Source organism: Nicotiana attenuata, unplaced genomic scaffold (genome assembly GCF_001879085.1).
Source record: "Nicotiana attenuata strain UT unplaced genomic scaffold, NIATTr2, whole genome shotgun sequence".
Classification (NCBI taxonomy): Eukaryota; Viridiplantae; Streptophyta; class Magnoliopsida; order Solanales; family Solanaceae; genus Nicotiana; species Nicotiana attenuata.
Genome location: NW_017672401.1, coordinates 86,384 through 107,063, shown reverse-complemented (window position 1 = coordinate 107,063; position 20,680 = coordinate 86,384). Strand labels below are relative to the sequence as shown.

The window sequence follows — 20,680 nt, the reverse complement described above, 5'->3', positions numbered from 1 at the left end:
TGCCTTTTAAATCATTGATCCTAAGGACTATCCCTGTTCGGGGACTATCAAGCCCAAGGGCTACCCCCATCCGAGCCTAAGGTCTACTCCTATTTGGGGAGTATCGCGCCGAAGGGCCACCCCTAGTCGAGCCCAAAAGAATACCCCCACTCGGGGACTGCCATCCGAGACAAGTTCGGGCGGCTCGAGTTATTGAAACTCGGGGGCACAAAACATATTAAGCAGTGCCCAAACCTAAAAGTCTAAGGCTACCCTAAAAATGGTTCGAAGACGTCCGAAGCCTGTAAATCAATACATAGGCCTTCAATAAAAATTCAAAACCTGCCAAAAGGTTACCCTAGGCAAAAACATCGTCTAAGAATACTTAAGCATTTTTGAAAACTCTCGGTCACTCCGAGTTTCCAATGCTTCAAGCAAATAAAAATTGAATTGAGGTCGGGTTCTGTTTGAAACTCTGAAAAACAAATGACTTGTTATTACATTAGGTCTTATGCTAAGGCATTAGAAATATTTGCGAAAATGAAAATTATGAAAAGATGCTAAAAGAGTTGAAATTTTCAAAGGGGAGAATTATATATATTACGGAATATCTTTACATAGGCCCAACAAAAACGGCCTCAAAATAAACAAAAAGTACGTACACAAAAACTAAAAAATCCTAAGGCATTCATGCATGATCTTCACCGGAGCCCAAGTCATCACCAGAACCGTCGGGGCCTTTGGAGTACTCATAACCTTCGGAGCCCTTGTCACGATCCAGAATTCCCATCTTCAAGACCATGATGGAGCCTAATATTTCACTTACTAGGCAAGTCAACGTTAAAGGATTCTTAAGTCAACTTCAGTCAATTTTAACAACAAAAACAATCAAGCTAAATAGAAGTTAAAACTAATTTGCGAAATAACATATAACCCATAATATTTGAGACATTTAGGATCTGGAGTCACAATTTACTAGCTACTACGTCTTTACTACAAACAGAGTCTGAAAGAAAATACACTGTTCTGAAAGGAAAGAAACAGTAAAATAATAAGACTAGGAAGAGACTCGAGGGTCTACGGATGCCAGCAGATCTACCTTGGGTCTCCTGACGAGCAAGTCCAGCTACTAACCTCACGATCAGCTAGGGCCGGTGCCAAAATCTACACAGGAGTGCAGTGTGTAGTATCGGTTCAACCAACCCCATGTACTGGTAAGTGTCAAGCCTAACCTCGATGAAGTAGTGACGAGGCTATGACAAGACACCTACATAATAAACCTGTGCAGATAACAGTATATATACCAAATAACAACAACCAAGAGCTAGACAAGTAATATTAGGAGGGGGACATGCTAAAGGGGGTACAAGATATGAGAGTTTCAGCAGAAATGATAACCAGGACAATCAATATGCTTTTGACCAGTGAAAGTAATTCAACACAGTAAGGCAAAGTACACGGCATCACCCTTCGTGTTTTTACTCTCAACCTCACAATATAAATCAACAGAAACAACACGACATCACCCTTCGTGCATTAACTCTCATAATGTGGCACGACATCACCCTTTGTGCATTAACACTCTCAATAAGGCACGACATCACCCTTCGTGCATTAACACTCAGAATATGGCACAACATCACCCGTCTTTCATTAACACTCATATACAGCACGACATCACCCTTACCACATAACAATGAACAAGTATAAACAGGGAGATAGGATCAACAAGTATAAGCCTTACTTCAACAACGGTTCTACAATACCAATCTCAACTTGGAATGAATAATCAATTATCACCAAAGCTCATAAACATGTTAAGAATGATCAATTTAACGTTTAACTAGTCTACGCATGGATAATATGATCAAGGAAGGCAACAACTTCAAAGAACAAGTTTCACCCGCATGATATAACCCGACAACAACGCATAAGTACTCGTCACTTCACATATAAGTTGTACCCAACAACTAAACATGTAGCAAATAGACAAATAAGTCATAATCCCTCAAGTCAAGGTTAACCACGACACTTAGCTCGCTCCGAAGACCAAACTCAAAGCTCAACCACCGCTTTTCCTTTCAAACAAGCCTCTGAACCAATAGAATCTATCAATTTACCAACCAAACGATTCAAATTTAGCCTTAGTGATGATAGGCTATAATTACGTATTTTAGTCGATTATTACACTCTAATTTACTGCACTTTAGCTGAGTTTGCGCTTTAATCGCTAGTGTCTTGCACTAACTGTGTGTTTTATGCCTTGTAGGAGTGATTCCGAGCTATATAGATGTTATGGAATGAATTCAAGTGATTTGGAGCTTTGAAGTCTGAGTAAAAGCTCAGGGAATTAAGCCGGAATCGTGTCAGGGGTCAACTTTGATAGTTAAGAACAAACGAAGACTCGAGTAGGCATATTGTGCACAGTCTAGAAAAATACACATAACTTTTTGCTCAGAACTCCATTTGGTCTCCACAATATATGGTTGGAAAGCTAACTCAAATGTCTACAACTTTCATGTTTTACGTTTTTCCAAATTTCAAACGGAACGGGGCCAAACGCACAAGATTTGAGCCAAAACGAACGAAACCGGGCAAGGTGCGAATTTGGGCGCCACAGGCAGCGCCTAGCGCCACCTGTGGCGCCAAAAACAGTATGCACAAATATTTGGGCGCTATGGAGGGCGCCTGGCGCCGGGCTGGGCGTCGGTGACGTAAAATGTGTCCTATTTCGCCCGGAACAAGGTTATTTCGGCCCTAGACCTACCCAACATGTATAAAAGCAAGACTAAACCTATTTTTGAAGGGGTGGACGCCACTTTGGTGAGATCTAACATACTTTGAAGGGAAATTCGCGTGGAGGAACACACACCACGCTTGGAGAAGGCTTCTAACTAGCTTTTCTTCTCTTCTCTTCCTTTAATTTCATAGTTTATTAGTTCTAGAGTTTTGGGTGCTACATGAACGTTGTAGTTTGAAGCTTGAATTGTTCTTATTATTTTATCATATTGGTTTATTTATTCAATCTTGCACTTAATTATTTGATTGCTTGATCACCAATTGAATACTATCTACGAATCTAGGATTGAACTCGGGAAAGGAAATTCTAGATTGCATATAAGATTGAGTAGAGCAAGATCTTAACTCTTAGGGGGAGCGGATTTGCGGTTAGGATAGGAATATACCTAATCGCCTTGCTTGGTTATTATACGGGAATTATAAATGCGTTCTTGTTAATCCTAATTCCATAGGAATATAGGCGTTAGGTTAGCTTGAATAGGCGAGTTGTACTTCGGGAGAAGGCTACGAGCAATATTAACCCCGTCAACCAATAAACTAGATAAATTAATTAGACAATTTAGGTAGAAAACTCAACGGGATTCGTCTCTATAATTCACCAACTTGTTTCCTTTGTTTCTCAGTTTATTACTCTAGATTATCTTTAGTTAAATATTCATACTTTGGATTCACTTGAATAGATTAATTGTTGGGTTTAATTTAGATGATAGCTAATCACAAGTTCCTGTGGGTACGATATCTGGACTTACAATCCTATATTACTTGTCGACCACGTATACTTGCGTGTGCGTTTGGGAGCAACACTTATGAACTACCCACGATTGTAAAGAATTCAATTTAGGTCATTATTGAAAAAGTCAACACCCGGGCCCGCTTGGTCCAAACCTGAAATTCGGACCAACCCGAGTACCCATTCACCACCGAGCCCGGTTATATAATTTGTTTTGGAATCCGACCTCAATTTGAGGTCTAAATCCCTATTTTTCAAAAATCCCTTATTCTACCAAAACCCCCCAATTTCCACCATGAAAACTCTAGATTTTAGGTTGAAATATTAGGAAAAGTAGTGAAAGATTAAAATAAACTAATTTAGAATCATTTACCAATGATTTGGGGAAGTAAAGTTCTTTGAAAAATTGCCTCTAGGGTTCTTGAGTTTGAAAATTTGAAGAATGAACCAAAAATCCCGTCTAAGTCCCATTTTGATTAGTTGCAGATGTCGCATTTGCAAGTTTGCAAATGCGAACCCTGTAAATGCAAAAAAAACCAACGCAAATGCAAAGCCCTCCACATTCTGCTTCCTTCGCAAATGCGAAGAATAGTTCGCATTGTGGGCTGGCCTGATCACAAATGCGACCCCATGATTGCAAATGCGAAGAATCCTCCCCCAGTCCCCGTCGCAAATGCGAAGTATATATTGCAAATGCAAACATAGAGTGGCCCAACTACTCTTCGCAAATACGATGAGTAGCTCACAAATGCGAAACCCTCAGAGGTTGAAAATGCGATGCCTGATCTCGCAAATGCGAGATCAGAGGCCTGCACCTGAACTGGAAATACCAACAACATATCTAAGTCTAATTTCACTCGGTAGCCTATCCGAAACTCACTCTAGCCCTCAGACTCTAAATCAAAAGAGCACACAAGTCTAAAAATATCATACGGACTTGCTCGAGCGATCAATTGCCAAAATAACACCTAGAACTATGAATTGTGCACCAAATCAAATGAAGTTTTTAAGAAAACTTTGAAACTTCTATTTTTACAACCGGACGTCCGAATTATGTCAAACCAACTCCGTTTCTCACAAAATTTCACAGACAGGTCATAAATATGGTATTGGACCTATACTGAGTTTTGGAACCAAAATACGGTCCCGATATCAAAAAGTCAACTATTGGTCAAACATTTCAAATTCATTAAGCCTTAAACTTTCAAATTTAAATAAAGTTTGATATCTCGGGCTAGGGACTTCCGAATTTGATTCCAGGAATACGTCCAAGTCCCAAATCACGATATGGACACACCGGGACCGTCAAAACATGAATTCGGGTCAGTTTGCTCAAAATGTTGATTGAAGTCAACTCCAATGGATTTCAAAGTAAAATTTCATATTTTCCTCAGTTTTAACATAAAAGCTTTCTGAAAACATGTCCGGACTGTGAATGCAAATCGAGGAGGACTAAAATGAGATATTTAAAGCTTCGAAGTGTAGAATTAGGTTCAAAAACATAAGATGACCTACGGGTCATCACATCCCTCTTCACCTTTGGGTTCGGCTAATATCTTGGCCTCAACCTCAAGTTTTTTGGCCTCCTCGATCTCAGCAGACAGATCGAAGCCTCGAGCATGAATCCTTTTGAGGGTCTCCCTTCGAGACAGACGCCTCACGTATTCGGCATCAGTCTTTAGGCAAGCCTCGGATGCCTCAGCATCGGCCTTGTATTGGGCCACCATCTGCTCGGCATCAGCAGAAGTCGTCTCCAGTTGGTACTTCACTGCATCGAGCTCTTGTCCGAGTGCATCCCATTTCGCGATGATCGAGCTCAACTGTACTTGGAGATCTTCACTAAGCTTAGCCCATTTATCAGTTTTCTCTTGCGCTACCCAGAGCTGAACCTCTACTGAAGAAAGCTTTGCAAGAGCGATTTCTTTCTCTAAGGCTAGCAGATCCATCTTGTTCCTCCGCCGATTGGCCATGACTTGGATCGTGAACCGACGAGATACGGTTTTGTTCACGAAGTAGTGGAGGAGGATCACGATCCTCCACAGCGATGGATGAATTTGTCCGAGGCACACCTCATACCTCTTGCAGAACGATCGGGTCTGCCGGACCCATCGTGAAGGGATAAGTGTAAACACTTAAGTACCCCTCCATATGGGTAGTAAGTAGTAACAACATCCTCGTGCCCGGGGACTACTACGTCCTTGCCTTCCTAATTGCAGTCTTTAAGGACTATGATAAGAACATCCTCAGTCACGGAACATATGTACCTTGAGACCCCTTCGTCCTGGTATTGTTTGCGTGAAGGTTTCTCGACCTTAAAGCCATCGGTGATCGAGCATTCCGAACGCTTTCAAGGAAGGCTCGGCGACCGGTTCATTAGAAACCATAACAGGGGAAGCCATTTCAAGGACGACCACTTCGGGGGCAACCGCTTCAGTACCAACGTCCGGTTGAGAAGATGAAGAGGAACTTATTGAGGAACAATTTTTGATGTATTGGCCATTTTCATCCAGGGGAGTGTTTGAAAATTCGAGAAATGAACGCAAAGTTTTGCCGGGTTTTAAAAATGAAGAACATGGTATGAAGAGTTGAAGAAAATCTGGGCAAAAGTCTGAAGATTGCTACAGAAATTGAAGAACAAGGATGAAGATATGAAGGTTTGAAGAAGGTTTGATGAGTGGAAAGCTCGAAGGAAGAGATTTGGTCGAAAAGTAGAAAAAGGACAAAAGGAGCAAGCTTTTATAGGGAAATAGCTGACGCTTCGTATTCGGAGGCAACCTGCCGGTGAGCGACACGTGTTCGAAGTCAGAACGTCGCGATTAATGGGACGTTTCAGCTCCCTCTTTGTAACGTACGAAGGAAGGAATCAGATTCATCTGTCGTTTTCCATCGTTTCGGCAAACCTACTCTCTAAGAAACGAGGGGACTATATGCATACGGGTAAAACCGGGGTCACTGAACACCTCGATTTTTCGGTAAGTCAAATGGAGAAGAAACGTCATTGTAGCGAATCGAAGTCAGAGCGAGGAGCCCCTCGTATTGGGGCTCGGGCAAAACACCTACCGTCGGGGATATCAGGGTCATGTCCTCCGAGTCCGGTTCAAGGATTAAGATTTCAGAGAGTATTACCAAACAGCTGCACACGACTAACTAAGGGCTTGATGTCCGTGCCGTACTGGATATCACGGCATGAATCTCGGACCGTATCGCCAAAAAATCAGTGATTGGCGAAATAAAAGATTTTTACATTTCTTAGAATTGTGTTAGGGTAAAAGTCCCCTATTATATAAAGGGAAAAACTTATTATTCATGTGACACATTGTAACACGCATATCAAAGCAATTTATTTCAATTCTCTTTGTTGTTCAAAGTTCTTATTTTTGTTCTTGAGTTCTTCATAAATGCAAGTTTGGAATCAAGGGCAGGTTCTTCATCGAGCCATCAACCGAGCTCGGAATCACCCTTATCATTGGTTTGGTCATTTATTATGTCTTTCATTTGCTTAATCTAACGTCATTAATCACTTGTATTGAACTAATCCACATATCCTTAAAACCACGTATAAATTCAATTGTTATTCATTTCCGAGGGTAAACACATATATATAGAGTACACATATATATAATTTAAATTTAGATTACTTTCTTTTCTAATCATAAACACAAGCAACTCAATCACATTATTTTGTAAACGCTAGTAAGTTAATAATGTAATTAAATATTCTCTCCGACATAATGTTTATATCTCTAGATCTTTCGCATACTTGACAAGATATTTTGATAGTTTAGACAATTATCTTGTTATAATCACATTCACCAGCCAGGTTTCAACTTCAAATCTAATTTTCATAATAACCAATACCCGTATAAAAAAGAAAGCATTCCATAGTCTTCAAAAGTAAAGAAGAAACTAAAAGGAGAGAAAAGATAGTAATTTTTTTGCCTAAAGAAGAGTGAAATCACAGTAGTATAGTAATCTATCTACAAGCATTGACTGTTCGAGAGATCTCGAGAAAGATTTTTTTAAAAGGAAAAAAAAAAAAGGCCAAGCCAGCGCATCATAAAATGCCTTTAATAAGAATTTTGAATGAGGAATGAAGGGTAACCGTTAAGTCCAAGCTCGGAACATACACGACCTTTCATCTTACGGCTATAAATCTACTAGCCGTTATTTTCAAAATATCAAAACAAAAATAGAAGGCCGCCCATAATTTCCCTTCTGATTCTATATCTTCAAATGACTCAGAGAAATAACCCCAAAAATAATCTGTAAAGAAAGAAAGAAAGAAAGAGACTTTTTTTCCAAGATTTATTTTTCACTCCATTGAACTATTTCATGGGGTTTTGTTAATAGTCTCTCTCTCTCTTTTCTTTGTGGAACATTAGGGTTATTTTCACTAAAGATTGGATCTTTTTGAGAATCAGTGTAAAGGGTCTTTGATTTTGCAGGTTGGTGTTTTTGGTTTATGATCTGGATCTTTTCCTTAGCTTGATTCTTGATTGACCCTTTAAAAAAAGTTAGGGGTTTTAATGTGGTTTGTTCAATCTTCAATTAGGTTCAAGATGGTAGGATCAGACGAGAATTGCCAAGGTGTTATCATGGCTTCAAATGTTCAAGGTAAAATTATGGCCGATTTAATCCGGTTTTTGATTGATTGATTGACTGGTTGATTGTATAGTTAAAATCATGATTAGTTTAATGTATGTATCCTTGCTTGATTATTATCAATACATATTTTATGAAATGGAAAATCTATGGTTTTAAATAGTTAGAATCATATATAGTCGATTTAATCTGGTTTGCGATTGATGTCTGGTTGATTGATTGATTGTATAGTTAAGATCATGATTAGTTTAATGTATGTATCCTAGCTTGATTATTATGAATCCAAATTTATGAGATGGGAAAACAATGGTTTTGTTTTAGGGGGATTAGGGGCTGGAGGAGGAAAAGTGACAATGGGGCATAATAGAAGGGCTCTAAGCACAATAAATGGGAATATAGTTGAAGCTCCAGCATACCCTTGTAAAGTACACGAGAGAAATGGCATCACTGAGTAAGAACTGATTAAACTCTTTAATATTTTGAGTTCCGAGATGTCCGTTTCTCTCAATTTCATTAACTATTTTGATCTTTCCAATTCTTTTAGCAAGAGCGCGAATGGTGTTAAGAATCCTCCCATTCCAATTCATCGACCAGTCACGAGGTCTGACATTATTAATTCTCTTGGTTGAGATAGTTCTTATTGTTAAGTACTTTATCATTTGGTCTGGTTTCTTTTATAATAGTATGGGAGATTCTTGCTGCTTCAGGAAATTTGCTGCGCAAATGGCTACCAAGCTGCAGCAACCAACGGTTGAGGTACAGTTTTCAACAAGTGTCATCTTAGGTTATATTATACTGGAGATGTTAACGGTGTTATCTTCCACAGGTAACAAAGCCACCAGTCCAAACAGCACCTGCTAAAAATGAATCAGAAGACCGCATCATTATTGATGCAGAAGATTACAAGGCCACAAGTGACTATGATCCTGTGCCAATGTTTGTGCAACATACAGAAGCAATGATGGAGGAAATTGATCGGATGGTAATTAATTTGATCAGTATCTTTACTCTGGATGATCTCTGGTGTCGCAATTTATTCTGTATTCTTATGTAGGACGCTGAGATGGAGATGGAAGATGTAGAAGAGACACTAATTGTGGACATAGACAGTGCTGATAAAAAGAACCCACTTGCAGTTGTGGAGTACATTGATGACATGCATGCTTACTACAAGAAGACCGAGGTCAGCAATTATTTACAACCCCTTCCGTAGGAGCTTAATTGATTTATTTAATTTGTATGGATATGGACTTTTTATCTAAGTTATAATATAGGTTCTTCACCTGATTTCCGTCATTCAGATTATTGATATCTCCTTTAAGAATCAATGAATGAGAAAAAATTTGTATAACTTTCTAGCTTTTTGTTTGATGGAGTCACTTTTATGAATTCGTATTTCATTTCAGAGTTCTAGCTGTGCCCCTCCAAATTACATGGAACAACAATTTGATATTAATGAGAGGATGAGAGCTATTCTCATTGACTGGCTGATTGAGGTATAAAAACAATGACCCACAGTTTCTCTGAATTAAGTAACACAATGATTTTTGGCATCACTAATGTCCAATAAAATATGTAGGTACATTACAAGTTTGATCTGATGGAAGAGACTTTGTATTTGACTGTAAATCTTATCGATAGATTCTTAGCAGTCCAACAAGTGATTAGGAAAAAACTCCAGCTTGTTGGGGTAACAGCTATGCTTCTAGCCTGCAAGTATGAAGAAGTTTCAGTTCCTGTCGTTGAGGATCTTATTTTGATCTCTGATAAGGCTTACACCAGAAAAGAGGTGCTTGAGATGGTAAGTTACCGACCAAAATTTAATGCTTTACCTTAAATTATGTTTCTGCCACTCCAATTCAAGTAAAACTTAATGATGTCTTGCTAATGTTTTTTCATGAGTGCTTTCTGCAGGAGAAGTTGATGATCAATGCCTTACAGTTCAACCTATCAGTGCCTACAGCATATGTGTTTATGATGCGATTTCTTAAAGCTGCTCAGTCTGATAAGAAGGTTAGTCAGAAATTTGATTAAATGAACTTTTGTAGTACTAGAAAATTGCTTAAATAAATGACAAACATTCTGAATCATGACTAACTACTGGCATTTCTTGGATCAGGTGGAGCTCCTGTCTTTTTTCATGACTGAACTATGCCTCGTTGAGTATGAAATGCTTAGGTTTCCACCTTCTATGCTAGCTGCTGCGGCAATATTTACAGCCCAATGTACTCTAGGTGTGCTTAACGAATGGAGTAAAACTTGTGAGAAGTATAGCCACTATACTCGAGATCAGCTTTTGTAAGCATTATCTACTTTTCTTGTTTGAATCAATGAATTGTTTTTATCGAATACACAGAGAGCCCTCTGAGTGTTGTGGTTCGATTTCTTTTTTATATAACAGGGAGTGCTCAAGACTGATGGTTTCTTTCCATCAGAAGGCTGCAACTGGGAAGCTTACTGGTGTACACAGAAAGTATAGCATCTCCAAATATGGCTTTGTTGCAAAATGCCCACCTGCTTCTTTTCTTTTAGAGGCAAGCTTTTAGCACACGGCGTTACTTGCGGCTGCTGACAGAATGTTTTTGAAGTGGAGAGCAACTGAGCAACAGAAGTTGCCTCTGGCAAGTCGGATTAGGTTTTTAGTTTCTGTGGATATGAAATATGTTATTGTTTGGTTATATTGCTCTATATACCAAGATCCAAGTACTTTTACAAATTGTTGCTACTATTTTGTGAGTCTAAAAGCTGTTTAGATCCTTATCTCTGATATATTTACCTCATCTTGTGTCTACACTTTTGGCAAATCCTTTTGTTTGCATATTAATCACTGATGTGAAACCATGATTCAAAAGAAAACAGCCTTTGCTGTTAGATGCAGAGGCGGATGTAGGTTTATTTTCCAGTAGTGTGAACTCAGAACTTTCGACGCAGAGCATAACTCTAAGTGTAAATATTCACTAAAATTCTAACAAATAGTAGGTTTGAACCCATAATATTAAAGATACAATGAGTTCATGGCAAAAAACTTTCAGAGTTGAACCCATAGAACTTAAATCCTGCATCCGCCTCTGGTTAGACGTTAGCTAGTAAGTAATAAGGAGCTATTTAACCGTGCTCTTGTACAGTTAAATATTGGTAGCCAACCAGATGAATTCAAATCTCTGTATTGGTGTCTCCCCCGGCACCACATTAGCTAGCCCTCTTGTATTCGTTGCTCTTTTAATACAAGCAAGTTTTCCTTCAATTCCCTCGTGCACGCTGTTTTCTTCACATTGGCCCGCAGCTCTAAAAGTTTGATACGTGCATCAGGAAGGCATCGCGTAACAGTCAGCTACTTCATCACAGCTCCATCTGTTAGTCTGCATCAACAGCCATTAGAGGTGCAAATTGTAATTTAATATGCAAAGAGATCTTGAATTTATTAGAAAATGACTTCAAGTGGAAAACAATAGCTGATGAGCTTTCATAATTTAATCACAGATCCAATCTATGAATAAAAATTCAACAGATCTTTTCTCTTTTATTATTAGGTCTCTCTAATTTGAATTTGGATATCAAACTTCCCAAAACAAGTGAGAGCTGTTGTAATAATAGTCGAGTTCCTCCACTTTTAACCATGAGACTGAGACCATGCACAATCATCGTAAAAATGGGATGAAAAATTTATATGTACTTGATGTTTATATCACACCAATAAAAGTATATTATTGTATTGCACGTGCAGTTTTACCACTTAACCATGATTAATTAATGCATATGTTTACATCATTAAATCACTCGACCATGTTAAATTGAATTGGTTTTATATAAACATTCGACGAGAGGAATAAACCGCTAAGCAATTAATTTTTTTATTTTTTTATTTTCTGACCAATGAATAGATCTTTTTACTTGTATGACTTAAGATAATTTGTGCATTTTTTCAGTTAAATTTTGTCCACAATTTTTTTTTTTAGTATGGAAAGTTAAGTTGTGTTATTTTTCTGGTCAAAAGAACAAGATTCTATATCTCAATAGCCGAAGTCATTATTTCAACCCCCTTCTCAAGTAACGAACAATTCAAAGATCTAAATCAGAAACACAATCCTCTCTTTTTCATTTTCTTTTAGCTTTTTCCTGTTTCTTTTGCTATATTTTGCCATTTCAATTGTCTATAAACTGTGTTATATAAATAATTCATCAGTCCAAAAGCTAAAGAACAGACAATAGCAGTGTTTCCTACAATGCAATCCTTGTCGTTAATCGTTATGGGCTAAAACTAACAGAAAAATCCTCTCTCCTCAAAGAAGAAAGAATAACAAATCTGTATTCCCTATAATACCCCTACACCCCTACCACCTACCTACCCCTAAACCCTCTCCTCCTGCTCCGCTAACGGTGGCGATTGCAGGAAGAGGAGTCAACTCAAAGCTTCCTATCACAACCGGCGCCGTATGGCGATCCCACGGCGGCGCCACCAGCATCACAGCCGTGCGCGGCGGTTTATAATCCCCATCATTTACGCTGCTTCCACCTTTCTCCTCGTCATATTCCTCTTCATCTTAATCCTCGCGCCGTCTCCTAATGATGATAATCACCTCCGCCGCCCCCGTCGTCATGATGATCTTTCCTTGGTACATTATCAAATCATGCTCACGATCAAAAACTATTTATTTACCTAATTAATAGCTGCATATTAATTTTATAACGTTCAAATTATGTAGCTGATTCCTACTAGTTTTGGATTGAGGCTTAGTTAATTGATTGATATGATTGATTCATACACGATAAACTACAGCCAGTATTAATTTAATTGATGTTTTTTATTTGTAGGGAGGCAAAGGTAGTGGTAATGAGATTGGAGTTTCTCCATTTCGTGTTGAGGTTAGGATTTAATCTGAATTTTATGGTGTTTATTTGTGAAGTTTTTATTTGATTGGATCTAAGGTTTCTAAATGTTGTTATCTAGATCAGTGGAGGAGTTAATAATCGTGATCTCTGGAGTTCGAGAAATTCGAAGTTCTTCTATGGATGCAGTAATGCCAGCAGCAAATTTGCAAGTACGTAAATTTAGTTTGTTTATAGCTTTCATTTTTTGGAAGAAAGTAATCAGCTTCTTATAGTATGTAATGAAGGAATGAATTTAAATTTTATGCACTTACAGTGTAAAAAATATTTGAACAATCATGTCATTTAAAAAGTAATTGCAGGTTACTCAATTTAATGGCATATTGATAACTTATGAATAAAGGTAAGTAACCTGTTATAATAGGTTATATAATGCATGATGTAAAAAATTCATTGCATTGTCTGTGTATATAACTTAAATCTAAAGGAATTATTATATGAAGCTAAATTGGTATTTGAAATCTCATTAAGTATCTGTACTCTTTCAAATTGCAGAAGCCCAAGCCATCACACGTCCAAATCGATACTTGTTGATTGTGACCAGTGGAGGTCTTAACCAACAAAGAACTGGGGTAAGAAAATGATTCTGGACTGGCTTTCCGGATTGAGTCTGATTTCTGCTTTATTTTGTTGACTAACAAGGAACGGGATTTTGATCAAGGAACTCTTTTTTTGTTCTAGCACTAGTATGATTAAGATAGTTGTTACAGTGGTTGTCATGTTTCATAGTGCAGTTCAAATGAACTCGTCTTTGTCCTTTACATAGTTAATGTGCATGCAAGCTTGAATAAAGGAATAAGATTTCGTTATGTTCGCGATTGTGAAACTAATCAATTTATAATGGATATCATCATAATGAATGCCTTGGATGTGCTTTTCTAGATACCCGCTACATTGGAACCTGGGTCGAAGCATCCCTAATTGTCTTGAAAGAACAAATTACTGAGTATTGGAATAAAGAGGCCCAAATGAAGCTGGAGGTATAGAAGATTTATGTAGCCAACCAAACTAATTAAGTACTGTGGCTTAGTTGTTGGTATTGTTTTAAGCACATGCAACACAGTAACAATTTAAGGCATTAGATTTCACAGCGAACGATGCCCATGTATTATGAGGTGCTCTATACCAGTAGGTCGAGAAGCTTTATGCAGCTGATGGGACACAATATCTAATGATTGCTCAAGTGTTGCTGAATTATGCATGCAGTTCTTAACTTTCTTTCATATCATCATTGTTGTAATATTCAGTTTTTGCAAGATATCCTTGATTTATAAAACTGACCGCAACTAATACTGGATTGAAGCATAGTTTATTGATTGATTGATTGATTGATCACTGATTCTTTACACCTCAAGATGCACCTAATTTGATGTGACAGAGAAGTGATGGTCATGAATTACCCATACAAATTTCATATTCAGCGATAGCAAGTATGTGTGCACGATCATGCTTTGGAATTTGATAAGTGAGCTATAGGTATTTGCACTTTTATGTTATATTGGCTACAGAAGACACACTTATGAATTACCAGTTCATGCTAACTACAGGCTGTCAAATACTCCCTACAAGAATTATCTGTATTCGTGCCTGATGAGTCTATGGTTCGAGATACTAATAAATTGAGCAATTGGCTCCTCTATGTAACATGATTCTGATAAATCCTTGAACAACGACAAACATCTATGCCTTTTCTAATATATGGCCCTTTGAATTAGCACCCCTTTCTATTACCACCTGTGTACTTTAGCTTTCTGCTGGAACCAAACTACAAAAATGTGAAAAGTGTGGAACCTTCAATAGTTAACCATCTTTATGGCAGATAACTGATGCCGTTGTTGCTGCTCGCATTTTAAATGCTACTCTTGTTGTTCCAAAGTTGGACAAGACGTCTTTCTGGAAAGATTCTAGGTGAGTATTGGAAGAATCATTCAGTATTTACTTGCATTTTTGTTTCTCTAACCATCTCTGAACTTACTGTATGTGTACATTTAATATGCTAATGATCCTGCATATTACTGTGAAAAGTGAAATGCTCTACTTTTCTCTTGCAGTGATTTCTCTGACATATTTGATGTTGATCGGTTTATAAAACATCTAACAACAGATGTTTCAATTTTAAAAGACCTTCCGCTTAGAAGAGGGCAGATATGGACGCCATATAGAATGCGTGTTCCTAGAAAGTGCAATGAGAGATGCTATATAAATCGTGTATTGCCTGTACTCATGAAAAAACATGTGAGTTTTCACATCACTTATATTTCTTTGTAATTTGTGGATGAATAAAAACATATCTAAGAAGCACACGTTTGTTAATTCTTTATTGTACTTTGGGTCACTGCTTGTTACTTTTTTGGAGTATTTACATTCAATCTCAGCAGTCTGGCTATTTTGGAGTTTTTACATTCAATCTCAGCAGTCTGGCTATGAAACCTTTAAGATTTTGAAAATTTGCGCATCCTTTTCCGTTGATGTAGCTGAACTTCTAAAACTACTGGACTAAGGGGTTGAGGCACTAGATACTTGTGTACTTCCTGAAACCTCTTGCAAAGTTTAAGTTTTTATTGATACTTTGGAAAGTGATCACTAATTCACATGAAAGCAAAAATTTTAGAAGTTTTTGATGAATCATGAATTAGCTTGGTTATGAGTAGTAAACTCAATTGATGCTCAAAACTTAAGAGAAGGATTGGTATGTTATGTTATGTCCAAGTTCAATACTTTGTACAGCTGATTACTGGTTAGGATGCTAAGAGGGGTTATTACCCGCTGGATGCATGAGGAAAGCTTTCCATCAGAAAACATCTTTCAAATATCCAAATTTTGTTATAACTCTTTTAGGTGGGAGATCGAGGAAATTATTTTTGCTTGATTGAGTCAAATTTATCAATCTTGGTTGAAAATTGTTTTTCAAGAGAACTAGGCCCCAAGGCTTCAATAACTCTAATACGTTTATTTAAGGGTCTTAACCCAAAAGAATTACAATTGCCTGTACAGTCAATAGGAAAACCAGTCCTCAATTTCAAAAATCAGAAATTATCTAGCTTACCATTGCTTGCAGGGGAAAGGGGGTTGTTCCTTTCTGTATGCTGTCTATTAGTGTTGTTTATTGTTGATATTTTAGACCTGTATAAGCAGTCTGCTTCTTGTGACAGGCTGTCCAGATCAGCAAGTTTGACTATCGACTTGCAAATAAGCTGGATACAGATTTGCAAAAGCTTAGATGCAGAGTCAATTATCATGCCCTGAAGTTTTCTGACCCTATACTCGAAATGGGTGAGAAATTGGTCCAGCGAATGAGGCGGAGTAGCAAGCATTATATTGCCCTTCACCTAAGGTTAGTCATATTGTCTCGATTTCATGATTTTCTGTTTCGTATTTCTGTCTGTCTTTTCCTATTGTCATCCTCCATTTCCTTATGGCTACCACTAGTAATGTCCTTCAAGTGCAGAATCAATATAATGTCCTGAGCATTTCTCATAGTGTGTTGTATTTCATGTGTTCCTCATAGTGCTATGCTATTTGTAGCTATTACCCCTTCAGTAAGCTAAAGAGTTTGCCTAATAACATTCAATGTTCACGGATGCTCCTAGGCTGAAAGGAAATGTTATATTTGGTTTTTAACTTATGATGATTTAGTAGGAAGAATTTGGTTCTTGAACAATTTGGCCATCACGCATGAGATGACTGGCTAAGAATTACCATGATAACAAGCTCTTTTATGAAAAGCTTATTGTTTGCCTGATGTATTCTCTTTTTCTGCTGATACATTAAATTTTGGATGATGGGAGGAAATGATTTGATGCAGTTTGGGAATTCTATAGAAGGAAAAGTTTTCTTATAGTGTATTGTTTACAGGTTTGAACCTGATATGCTTGCGTTCTCGGGATGCTACTATGGTGGAGGGGATAAGGAGAGGACAGAACTGGGAAAGATACGGCGGAGGTGGAAAACTTTACATGTGAGACCCCAAGAATATCAGTTTTTTGGTCATTTCCTCATATTGAACCATCATGGCTATGTACTTTAAAGATTTGATTGTTTGTTCCACTTATGCATTGAACTATTCTATATTTATTCAGATTTTTAATTTTGATAACACAAGGTGAATGATCTATCAAAAAGAGAATTAAAGTAACACTATATAATCTGGGAAATAAACTGGATGTACTGTCATCCTTGTGAGTCCTAGATATAACTCTCTCTCTGTCTTATATATGTGTGTACATACATATATATTAGCTTCAGAGAAGCAGTAAAGAAATGTGAATACACACACACACACACAGAGAGAGAGAGAGAGAGAGAGATGCTTTTATGTGGATTTTTTTGTTTTGATAAGGTGCTTTTATGAGTATGCTTTTAGGTTACAACAACAACACAATACAGTAAAATCCCACTAGTGGGGTCTGGGGAAGGTAGAGTGTATGCAGACCTTGCCCCTACCCCGGCAGGGTAGAGAGTGTAGGTTAATGGAGGCAATTTCCCCTTCTTCCACACAATATGATAAAATACTCAAAGGACTGAAGTGTGTGTAAACTCTTTTTTGATACATGTGCAGAACAGCAATCCGGATAGGGCGAGGAGGCAAGGAAGATGCCCTCTTACTCCTGAAGAAGTTGGCTTGATGCTAAGAGCACTTGGATATGGGAAAGATGTTCATATTTACGTAGCATCTGGTGAAGTATATGGAGGTGAAGAGACGTTGGCTCCGTTAAAGGCCCTGTTTCCAAACTTCTACTCCAAGGACACTATTGCCAGCAAGGAAGAGTTGGAACCATTTTCTGCATTTTCTTCTAGAATGGCTGCTCTTGACTTCATAGTTTGTGATGAAAGTGATGTATTTGTCACCAATAACAATGGAAACATGGCAAAAATTTTGGCAGGACGAAGGTATGCTGCTTCCCTTTCGGGTATTTCAGTTTGTTTTGGAAATTTTATTTAGATTCTGGCTAATATATCTTCTTTTTGATACAGGAGATATTTTGGTCATAAGCCTACCATTCGACCAAATGCTAAGAAACTATATCGTGTGTTCTTAAACAGAAATAACATGACATGGGAGGAATTCGCAGCTAAAGTTCATACATTTCAAAGAGGATTCCTGGGGGAGCCCAAGGAGGTGAGGCCAGGGAGGGGCGAGTTTCATGAAAATCCATCAGCGTGTATATGTGAGGATTCTGAGGCTGAATCAAAAATGGACTGGGGTCGTAAAAAAATTGGTAAAGGCAATGTAGCTAAGAAGAAAGATGGTGATGATGCGAAGAAAGAAGTTGAGGCAGTTCACGATGAAAATATAGACTATGAGCCAGAAATGTCTGATCCCGAGGACGAAGATGATGTGGATAGCCCTCCAGGTGAAGTGTCACTTAGTAGATCCCAAGTTGAAGCTTTGTCCAATGAAACAAGTACTGATTATGACCCTTTCACGTCTGAGGAAACTGAGTTGGATGAGTTGCTTTCAGATTGAGAAAGGATCAAAGATCGCTGTTCAAGAGGTTTTGCTTGTATATAAGACACCCTGCTATAAAAGAGTCCTTTGGGCGTTAACCTATCTTCAACGTGTTCAATTTTGAATGCCTTTTTGTTCTGAACAAATTCTGTGGCTGAAGCCTTGCTGACACAGCAACGCGGATTGACTTTACTTGAAATATTCTGTTAAGAGTTATAGGAAATAGATGAGCTTACTTGCGGCCAGGAGCTTGAAATTGTAGTAGCTTTGGAGGCCTATGATCCATGATGCTTAAACTCGTGAAGAAACTCCAGCCACTGAGATGGAGCTCCCCAAGAACATTTTTTCCGGCATAGTGTTCAAAGTTGTACTTCAAACAATCTGTATACATAGACGGGAATGTTAATTGCTATTTGACTTGCTAACTTTATTGCATAAAGATTTGTTGCGAGCGTAGGGGAGAGAGAGAGAGAGAGAGAGAGAGAGAGAGAGAGAGAGAGAGAGAGAGAGAGAGAGGGTTAAAATATAACCTGCTTTAATTGTTCTTCGATAAAAAGGAACAGTAGTGAGTTTATCTTTTCTTAGACAGGTTTGAGTTTGAGTTCTGTTTAGTCTTATTTATGTACTTGTCAATCTCATTCAGTGGTAAATCAGGCGTATGAGCATGGCTCTAGCCACTTACATTTCTTAAAAATTCTAATTTACGAAGTTAAAGTGAGGTATTCGTAGAAAATATAGTTGTGGATTGGCTATGTATTTAAATCAGTGAAACATTAAATTGTACTATTTGGTTGATGTAGAGAGATGCCAGGACCAACTCAAGCAACCTTACTCAGTTTATATTTGATACTTGCACCATCTGCAAATATTATCACTTTTAATTTTGTCAATCTTATATGCTCGCACATTCATCAATCCAGTTTTTTTTAAAAACCCAAAATGAAAATCAACCCGAAACCAAACTCGAAACTAATTGGATTAGTTTTCAAACCCAAAGTCAGTCTAATAATTTTGGATTTGAGTTTGACAATAAATCCAAAAGCAAAAGAAATAGGAAAAATTGCAGCCATACCCTATATTTATGTCACCTTTTAACATGTACCCTATTTTTAAAAATTATTGATTTGGTAGCCAGCTGACAAAAAATCCGTAATAATATGGCCATTATACCCCTGATAAAACATATAAAAGATGCATCACGCATAAATCACTTCACGGTTCTCCTCCATCACTCCGTCTCTCCTAAGATCTCCTCTCGCAAACCAGAAATTTGAACCAGATTCAAATTCCAAATTCAAAATTACAAAATACATTGTAAGTATTGCGATTCATCTTCAGAATTCAAATTAGTTTTTGAAACTGATTGATCATCATGATATATGTTTCTGTAATTATTTTCGTAATTCACACTTGCATGAAGTTGTTTGATGGATGAAACATGAACTTTTCACTAATAGATTTCACTGACGGATGAAGTTGCATTCTAAATTTGTTTCACGTTGAATTCTAAAGTCAAGCAGAAGATTCTTCGCGTTAAACCTAATTTAACGTCAAAGCTAAAAATTCAAATATGCTGAAGCTTTGTACTGCATAACATGCTGAAGTTTTTGGTTGATTTGCTAAACAAGCTGAGTTTTTACATAATTTGCTAAAACTTCACACTAAAAATGCTGAAGTATTTGTCTTGCAGTCTAAACAAGCTGAAGTTTTTTAGTTCATTTGCTAAGACTTCAGCACTAAAATATGGTGAAGTTATGTCCTGCGTTCAATAGTTTTGTCATGAGCTTTTTCCGAAACTTCAGCATAAAATGCTGAATTTGTTTAGTTCATTTGTAAAAACTTCAGGACAAACGTGCTGAAGTTTTCCTCCTGCACTATGTAATTTTCTAGTGAATTTTATTTAATGCATGCTGAAGTTAAATTTAGTTCATTTGCTGAAAGTTCATACCAAAACGTACTTAAATTTTGTCCTGCATTAAACAGCTTTTTTCATGAGCTTTTGTTCGAAAACTTCAGTATAAACAAGCCGAAGTTTTTTAGTTCATTTGCTAAGACTTCAGCTATGCTGAAGTTTTTTCCTGCATTCAATAGTTTTGTCATGAGTTTTTTACGAAAACTTCAGCATAAAATGCTGAAGTTGTTTAGTTCATTTTTAAAAACTTCAGAAAAAATGTGCTGAAGTTTTTCTCCTGCACTATGTAACTTTCTCCTGCATGCTGAAGTTAAATTTAGTG

At 37.6% G+C, this 20,680-nt stretch overlaps 2 protein-coding genes across 3 annotated transcripts; both read left to right on the top strand.

The window, feature by feature from the left end:
* The first annotated feature begins 7,649 nt into the window (after positions 1-7,649).
* On the top strand, positions 7,650-10,901 carry LOC109213060 (G2/mitotic-specific cyclin-2-like). Of its 2 annotated transcripts, none has more exons than XM_019376805.1 (12): positions 7,650-7,953; positions 8,061-8,122; positions 8,432-8,561; positions 8,655-8,711; positions 8,794-8,866; positions 8,937-9,092; positions 9,165-9,293; positions 9,517-9,606; positions 9,690-9,911; positions 10,025-10,123; positions 10,230-10,408; positions 10,512-10,901. In XM_019376805.1, exons 2-12 carry the CDS (start codon positions 8,068-8,070, stop codon positions 10,654-10,656), a joined length of 1,335 nt encoding a protein of 444 aa, XP_019232350.1. In that variant the 5' UTR covers positions 7,650-7,953; positions 8,061-8,067; the 3' UTR covers positions 10,657-10,901. The 2 variants fall into 2 exon arrangements, with proteins under 2 accessions (XP_019232350.1, XP_019232351.1); XM_019376806.1 differs by having other exon boundaries at positions 7,652-7,953; positions 8,818-8,866.
* Positions 10,902-12,139: 1,238 nt separating this feature from the next.
* LOC109213056 (uncharacterized protein At1g04910-like) lies at positions 12,140-19,063 on the top strand. The gene is made up of 10 exons (XM_019376802.1): positions 12,140-12,723; positions 12,923-12,973; positions 13,059-13,149; positions 13,493-13,569; positions 14,817-14,905; positions 15,049-15,232; positions 16,150-16,331; positions 16,853-16,955; positions 17,556-17,887; positions 17,972-19,063. The coding sequence occupies exons 1-10, from the start codon at positions 12,544-12,546 to the stop codon at positions 18,462-18,464; spliced, it is 1,782 nt and encodes a 593-aa protein (XP_019232347.1). The 5' UTR covers positions 12,140-12,543; the 3' UTR covers positions 18,465-19,063.
* Positions 19,064-20,680: the final 1,617 nt, after the last annotated feature.

Excerpts from the sequence above, each read along its gene's own strand:
- LOC109213060 (XM_019376805.1), top strand. The coding sequence starts at position 8,068 with ATGGTAGGATCAGACGAGAATTGCCAAGGTGTTATCATGGCTTCAAAT. Across the intron at positions 10,124-10,229 it reads CTGCTCAGTCTGATAAGAAG|GTGGAGCTCCTGTCTTTTTT; the intron begins GTTAGTCAGAAA and ends TTCTTGGATCAG. Across the intron at positions 10,409-10,511 it reads TATACTCGAGATCAGCTTTT|GGAGTGCTCAAGACTGATGG; the intron begins GTAAGCATTATC and ends TTTATATAACAG.
- LOC109213056 (XM_019376802.1), top strand. The coding sequence starts at position 12,544 with ATGGCGATCCCACGGCGGCGCCACCAGCATCACAGCCGTGCGCGGCGG. Across the intron at positions 13,570-14,816 it reads TTAACCAACAAAGAACTGGG|ATAACTGATGCCGTTGTTGC; the intron begins GTAAGAAAATGA and ends TCTTTATGGCAG. Across the intron at positions 16,332-16,852 it reads TATATTGCCCTTCACCTAAG|GTTTGAACCTGATATGCTTG; the intron begins GTTAGTCATATT and ends TATTGTTTACAG.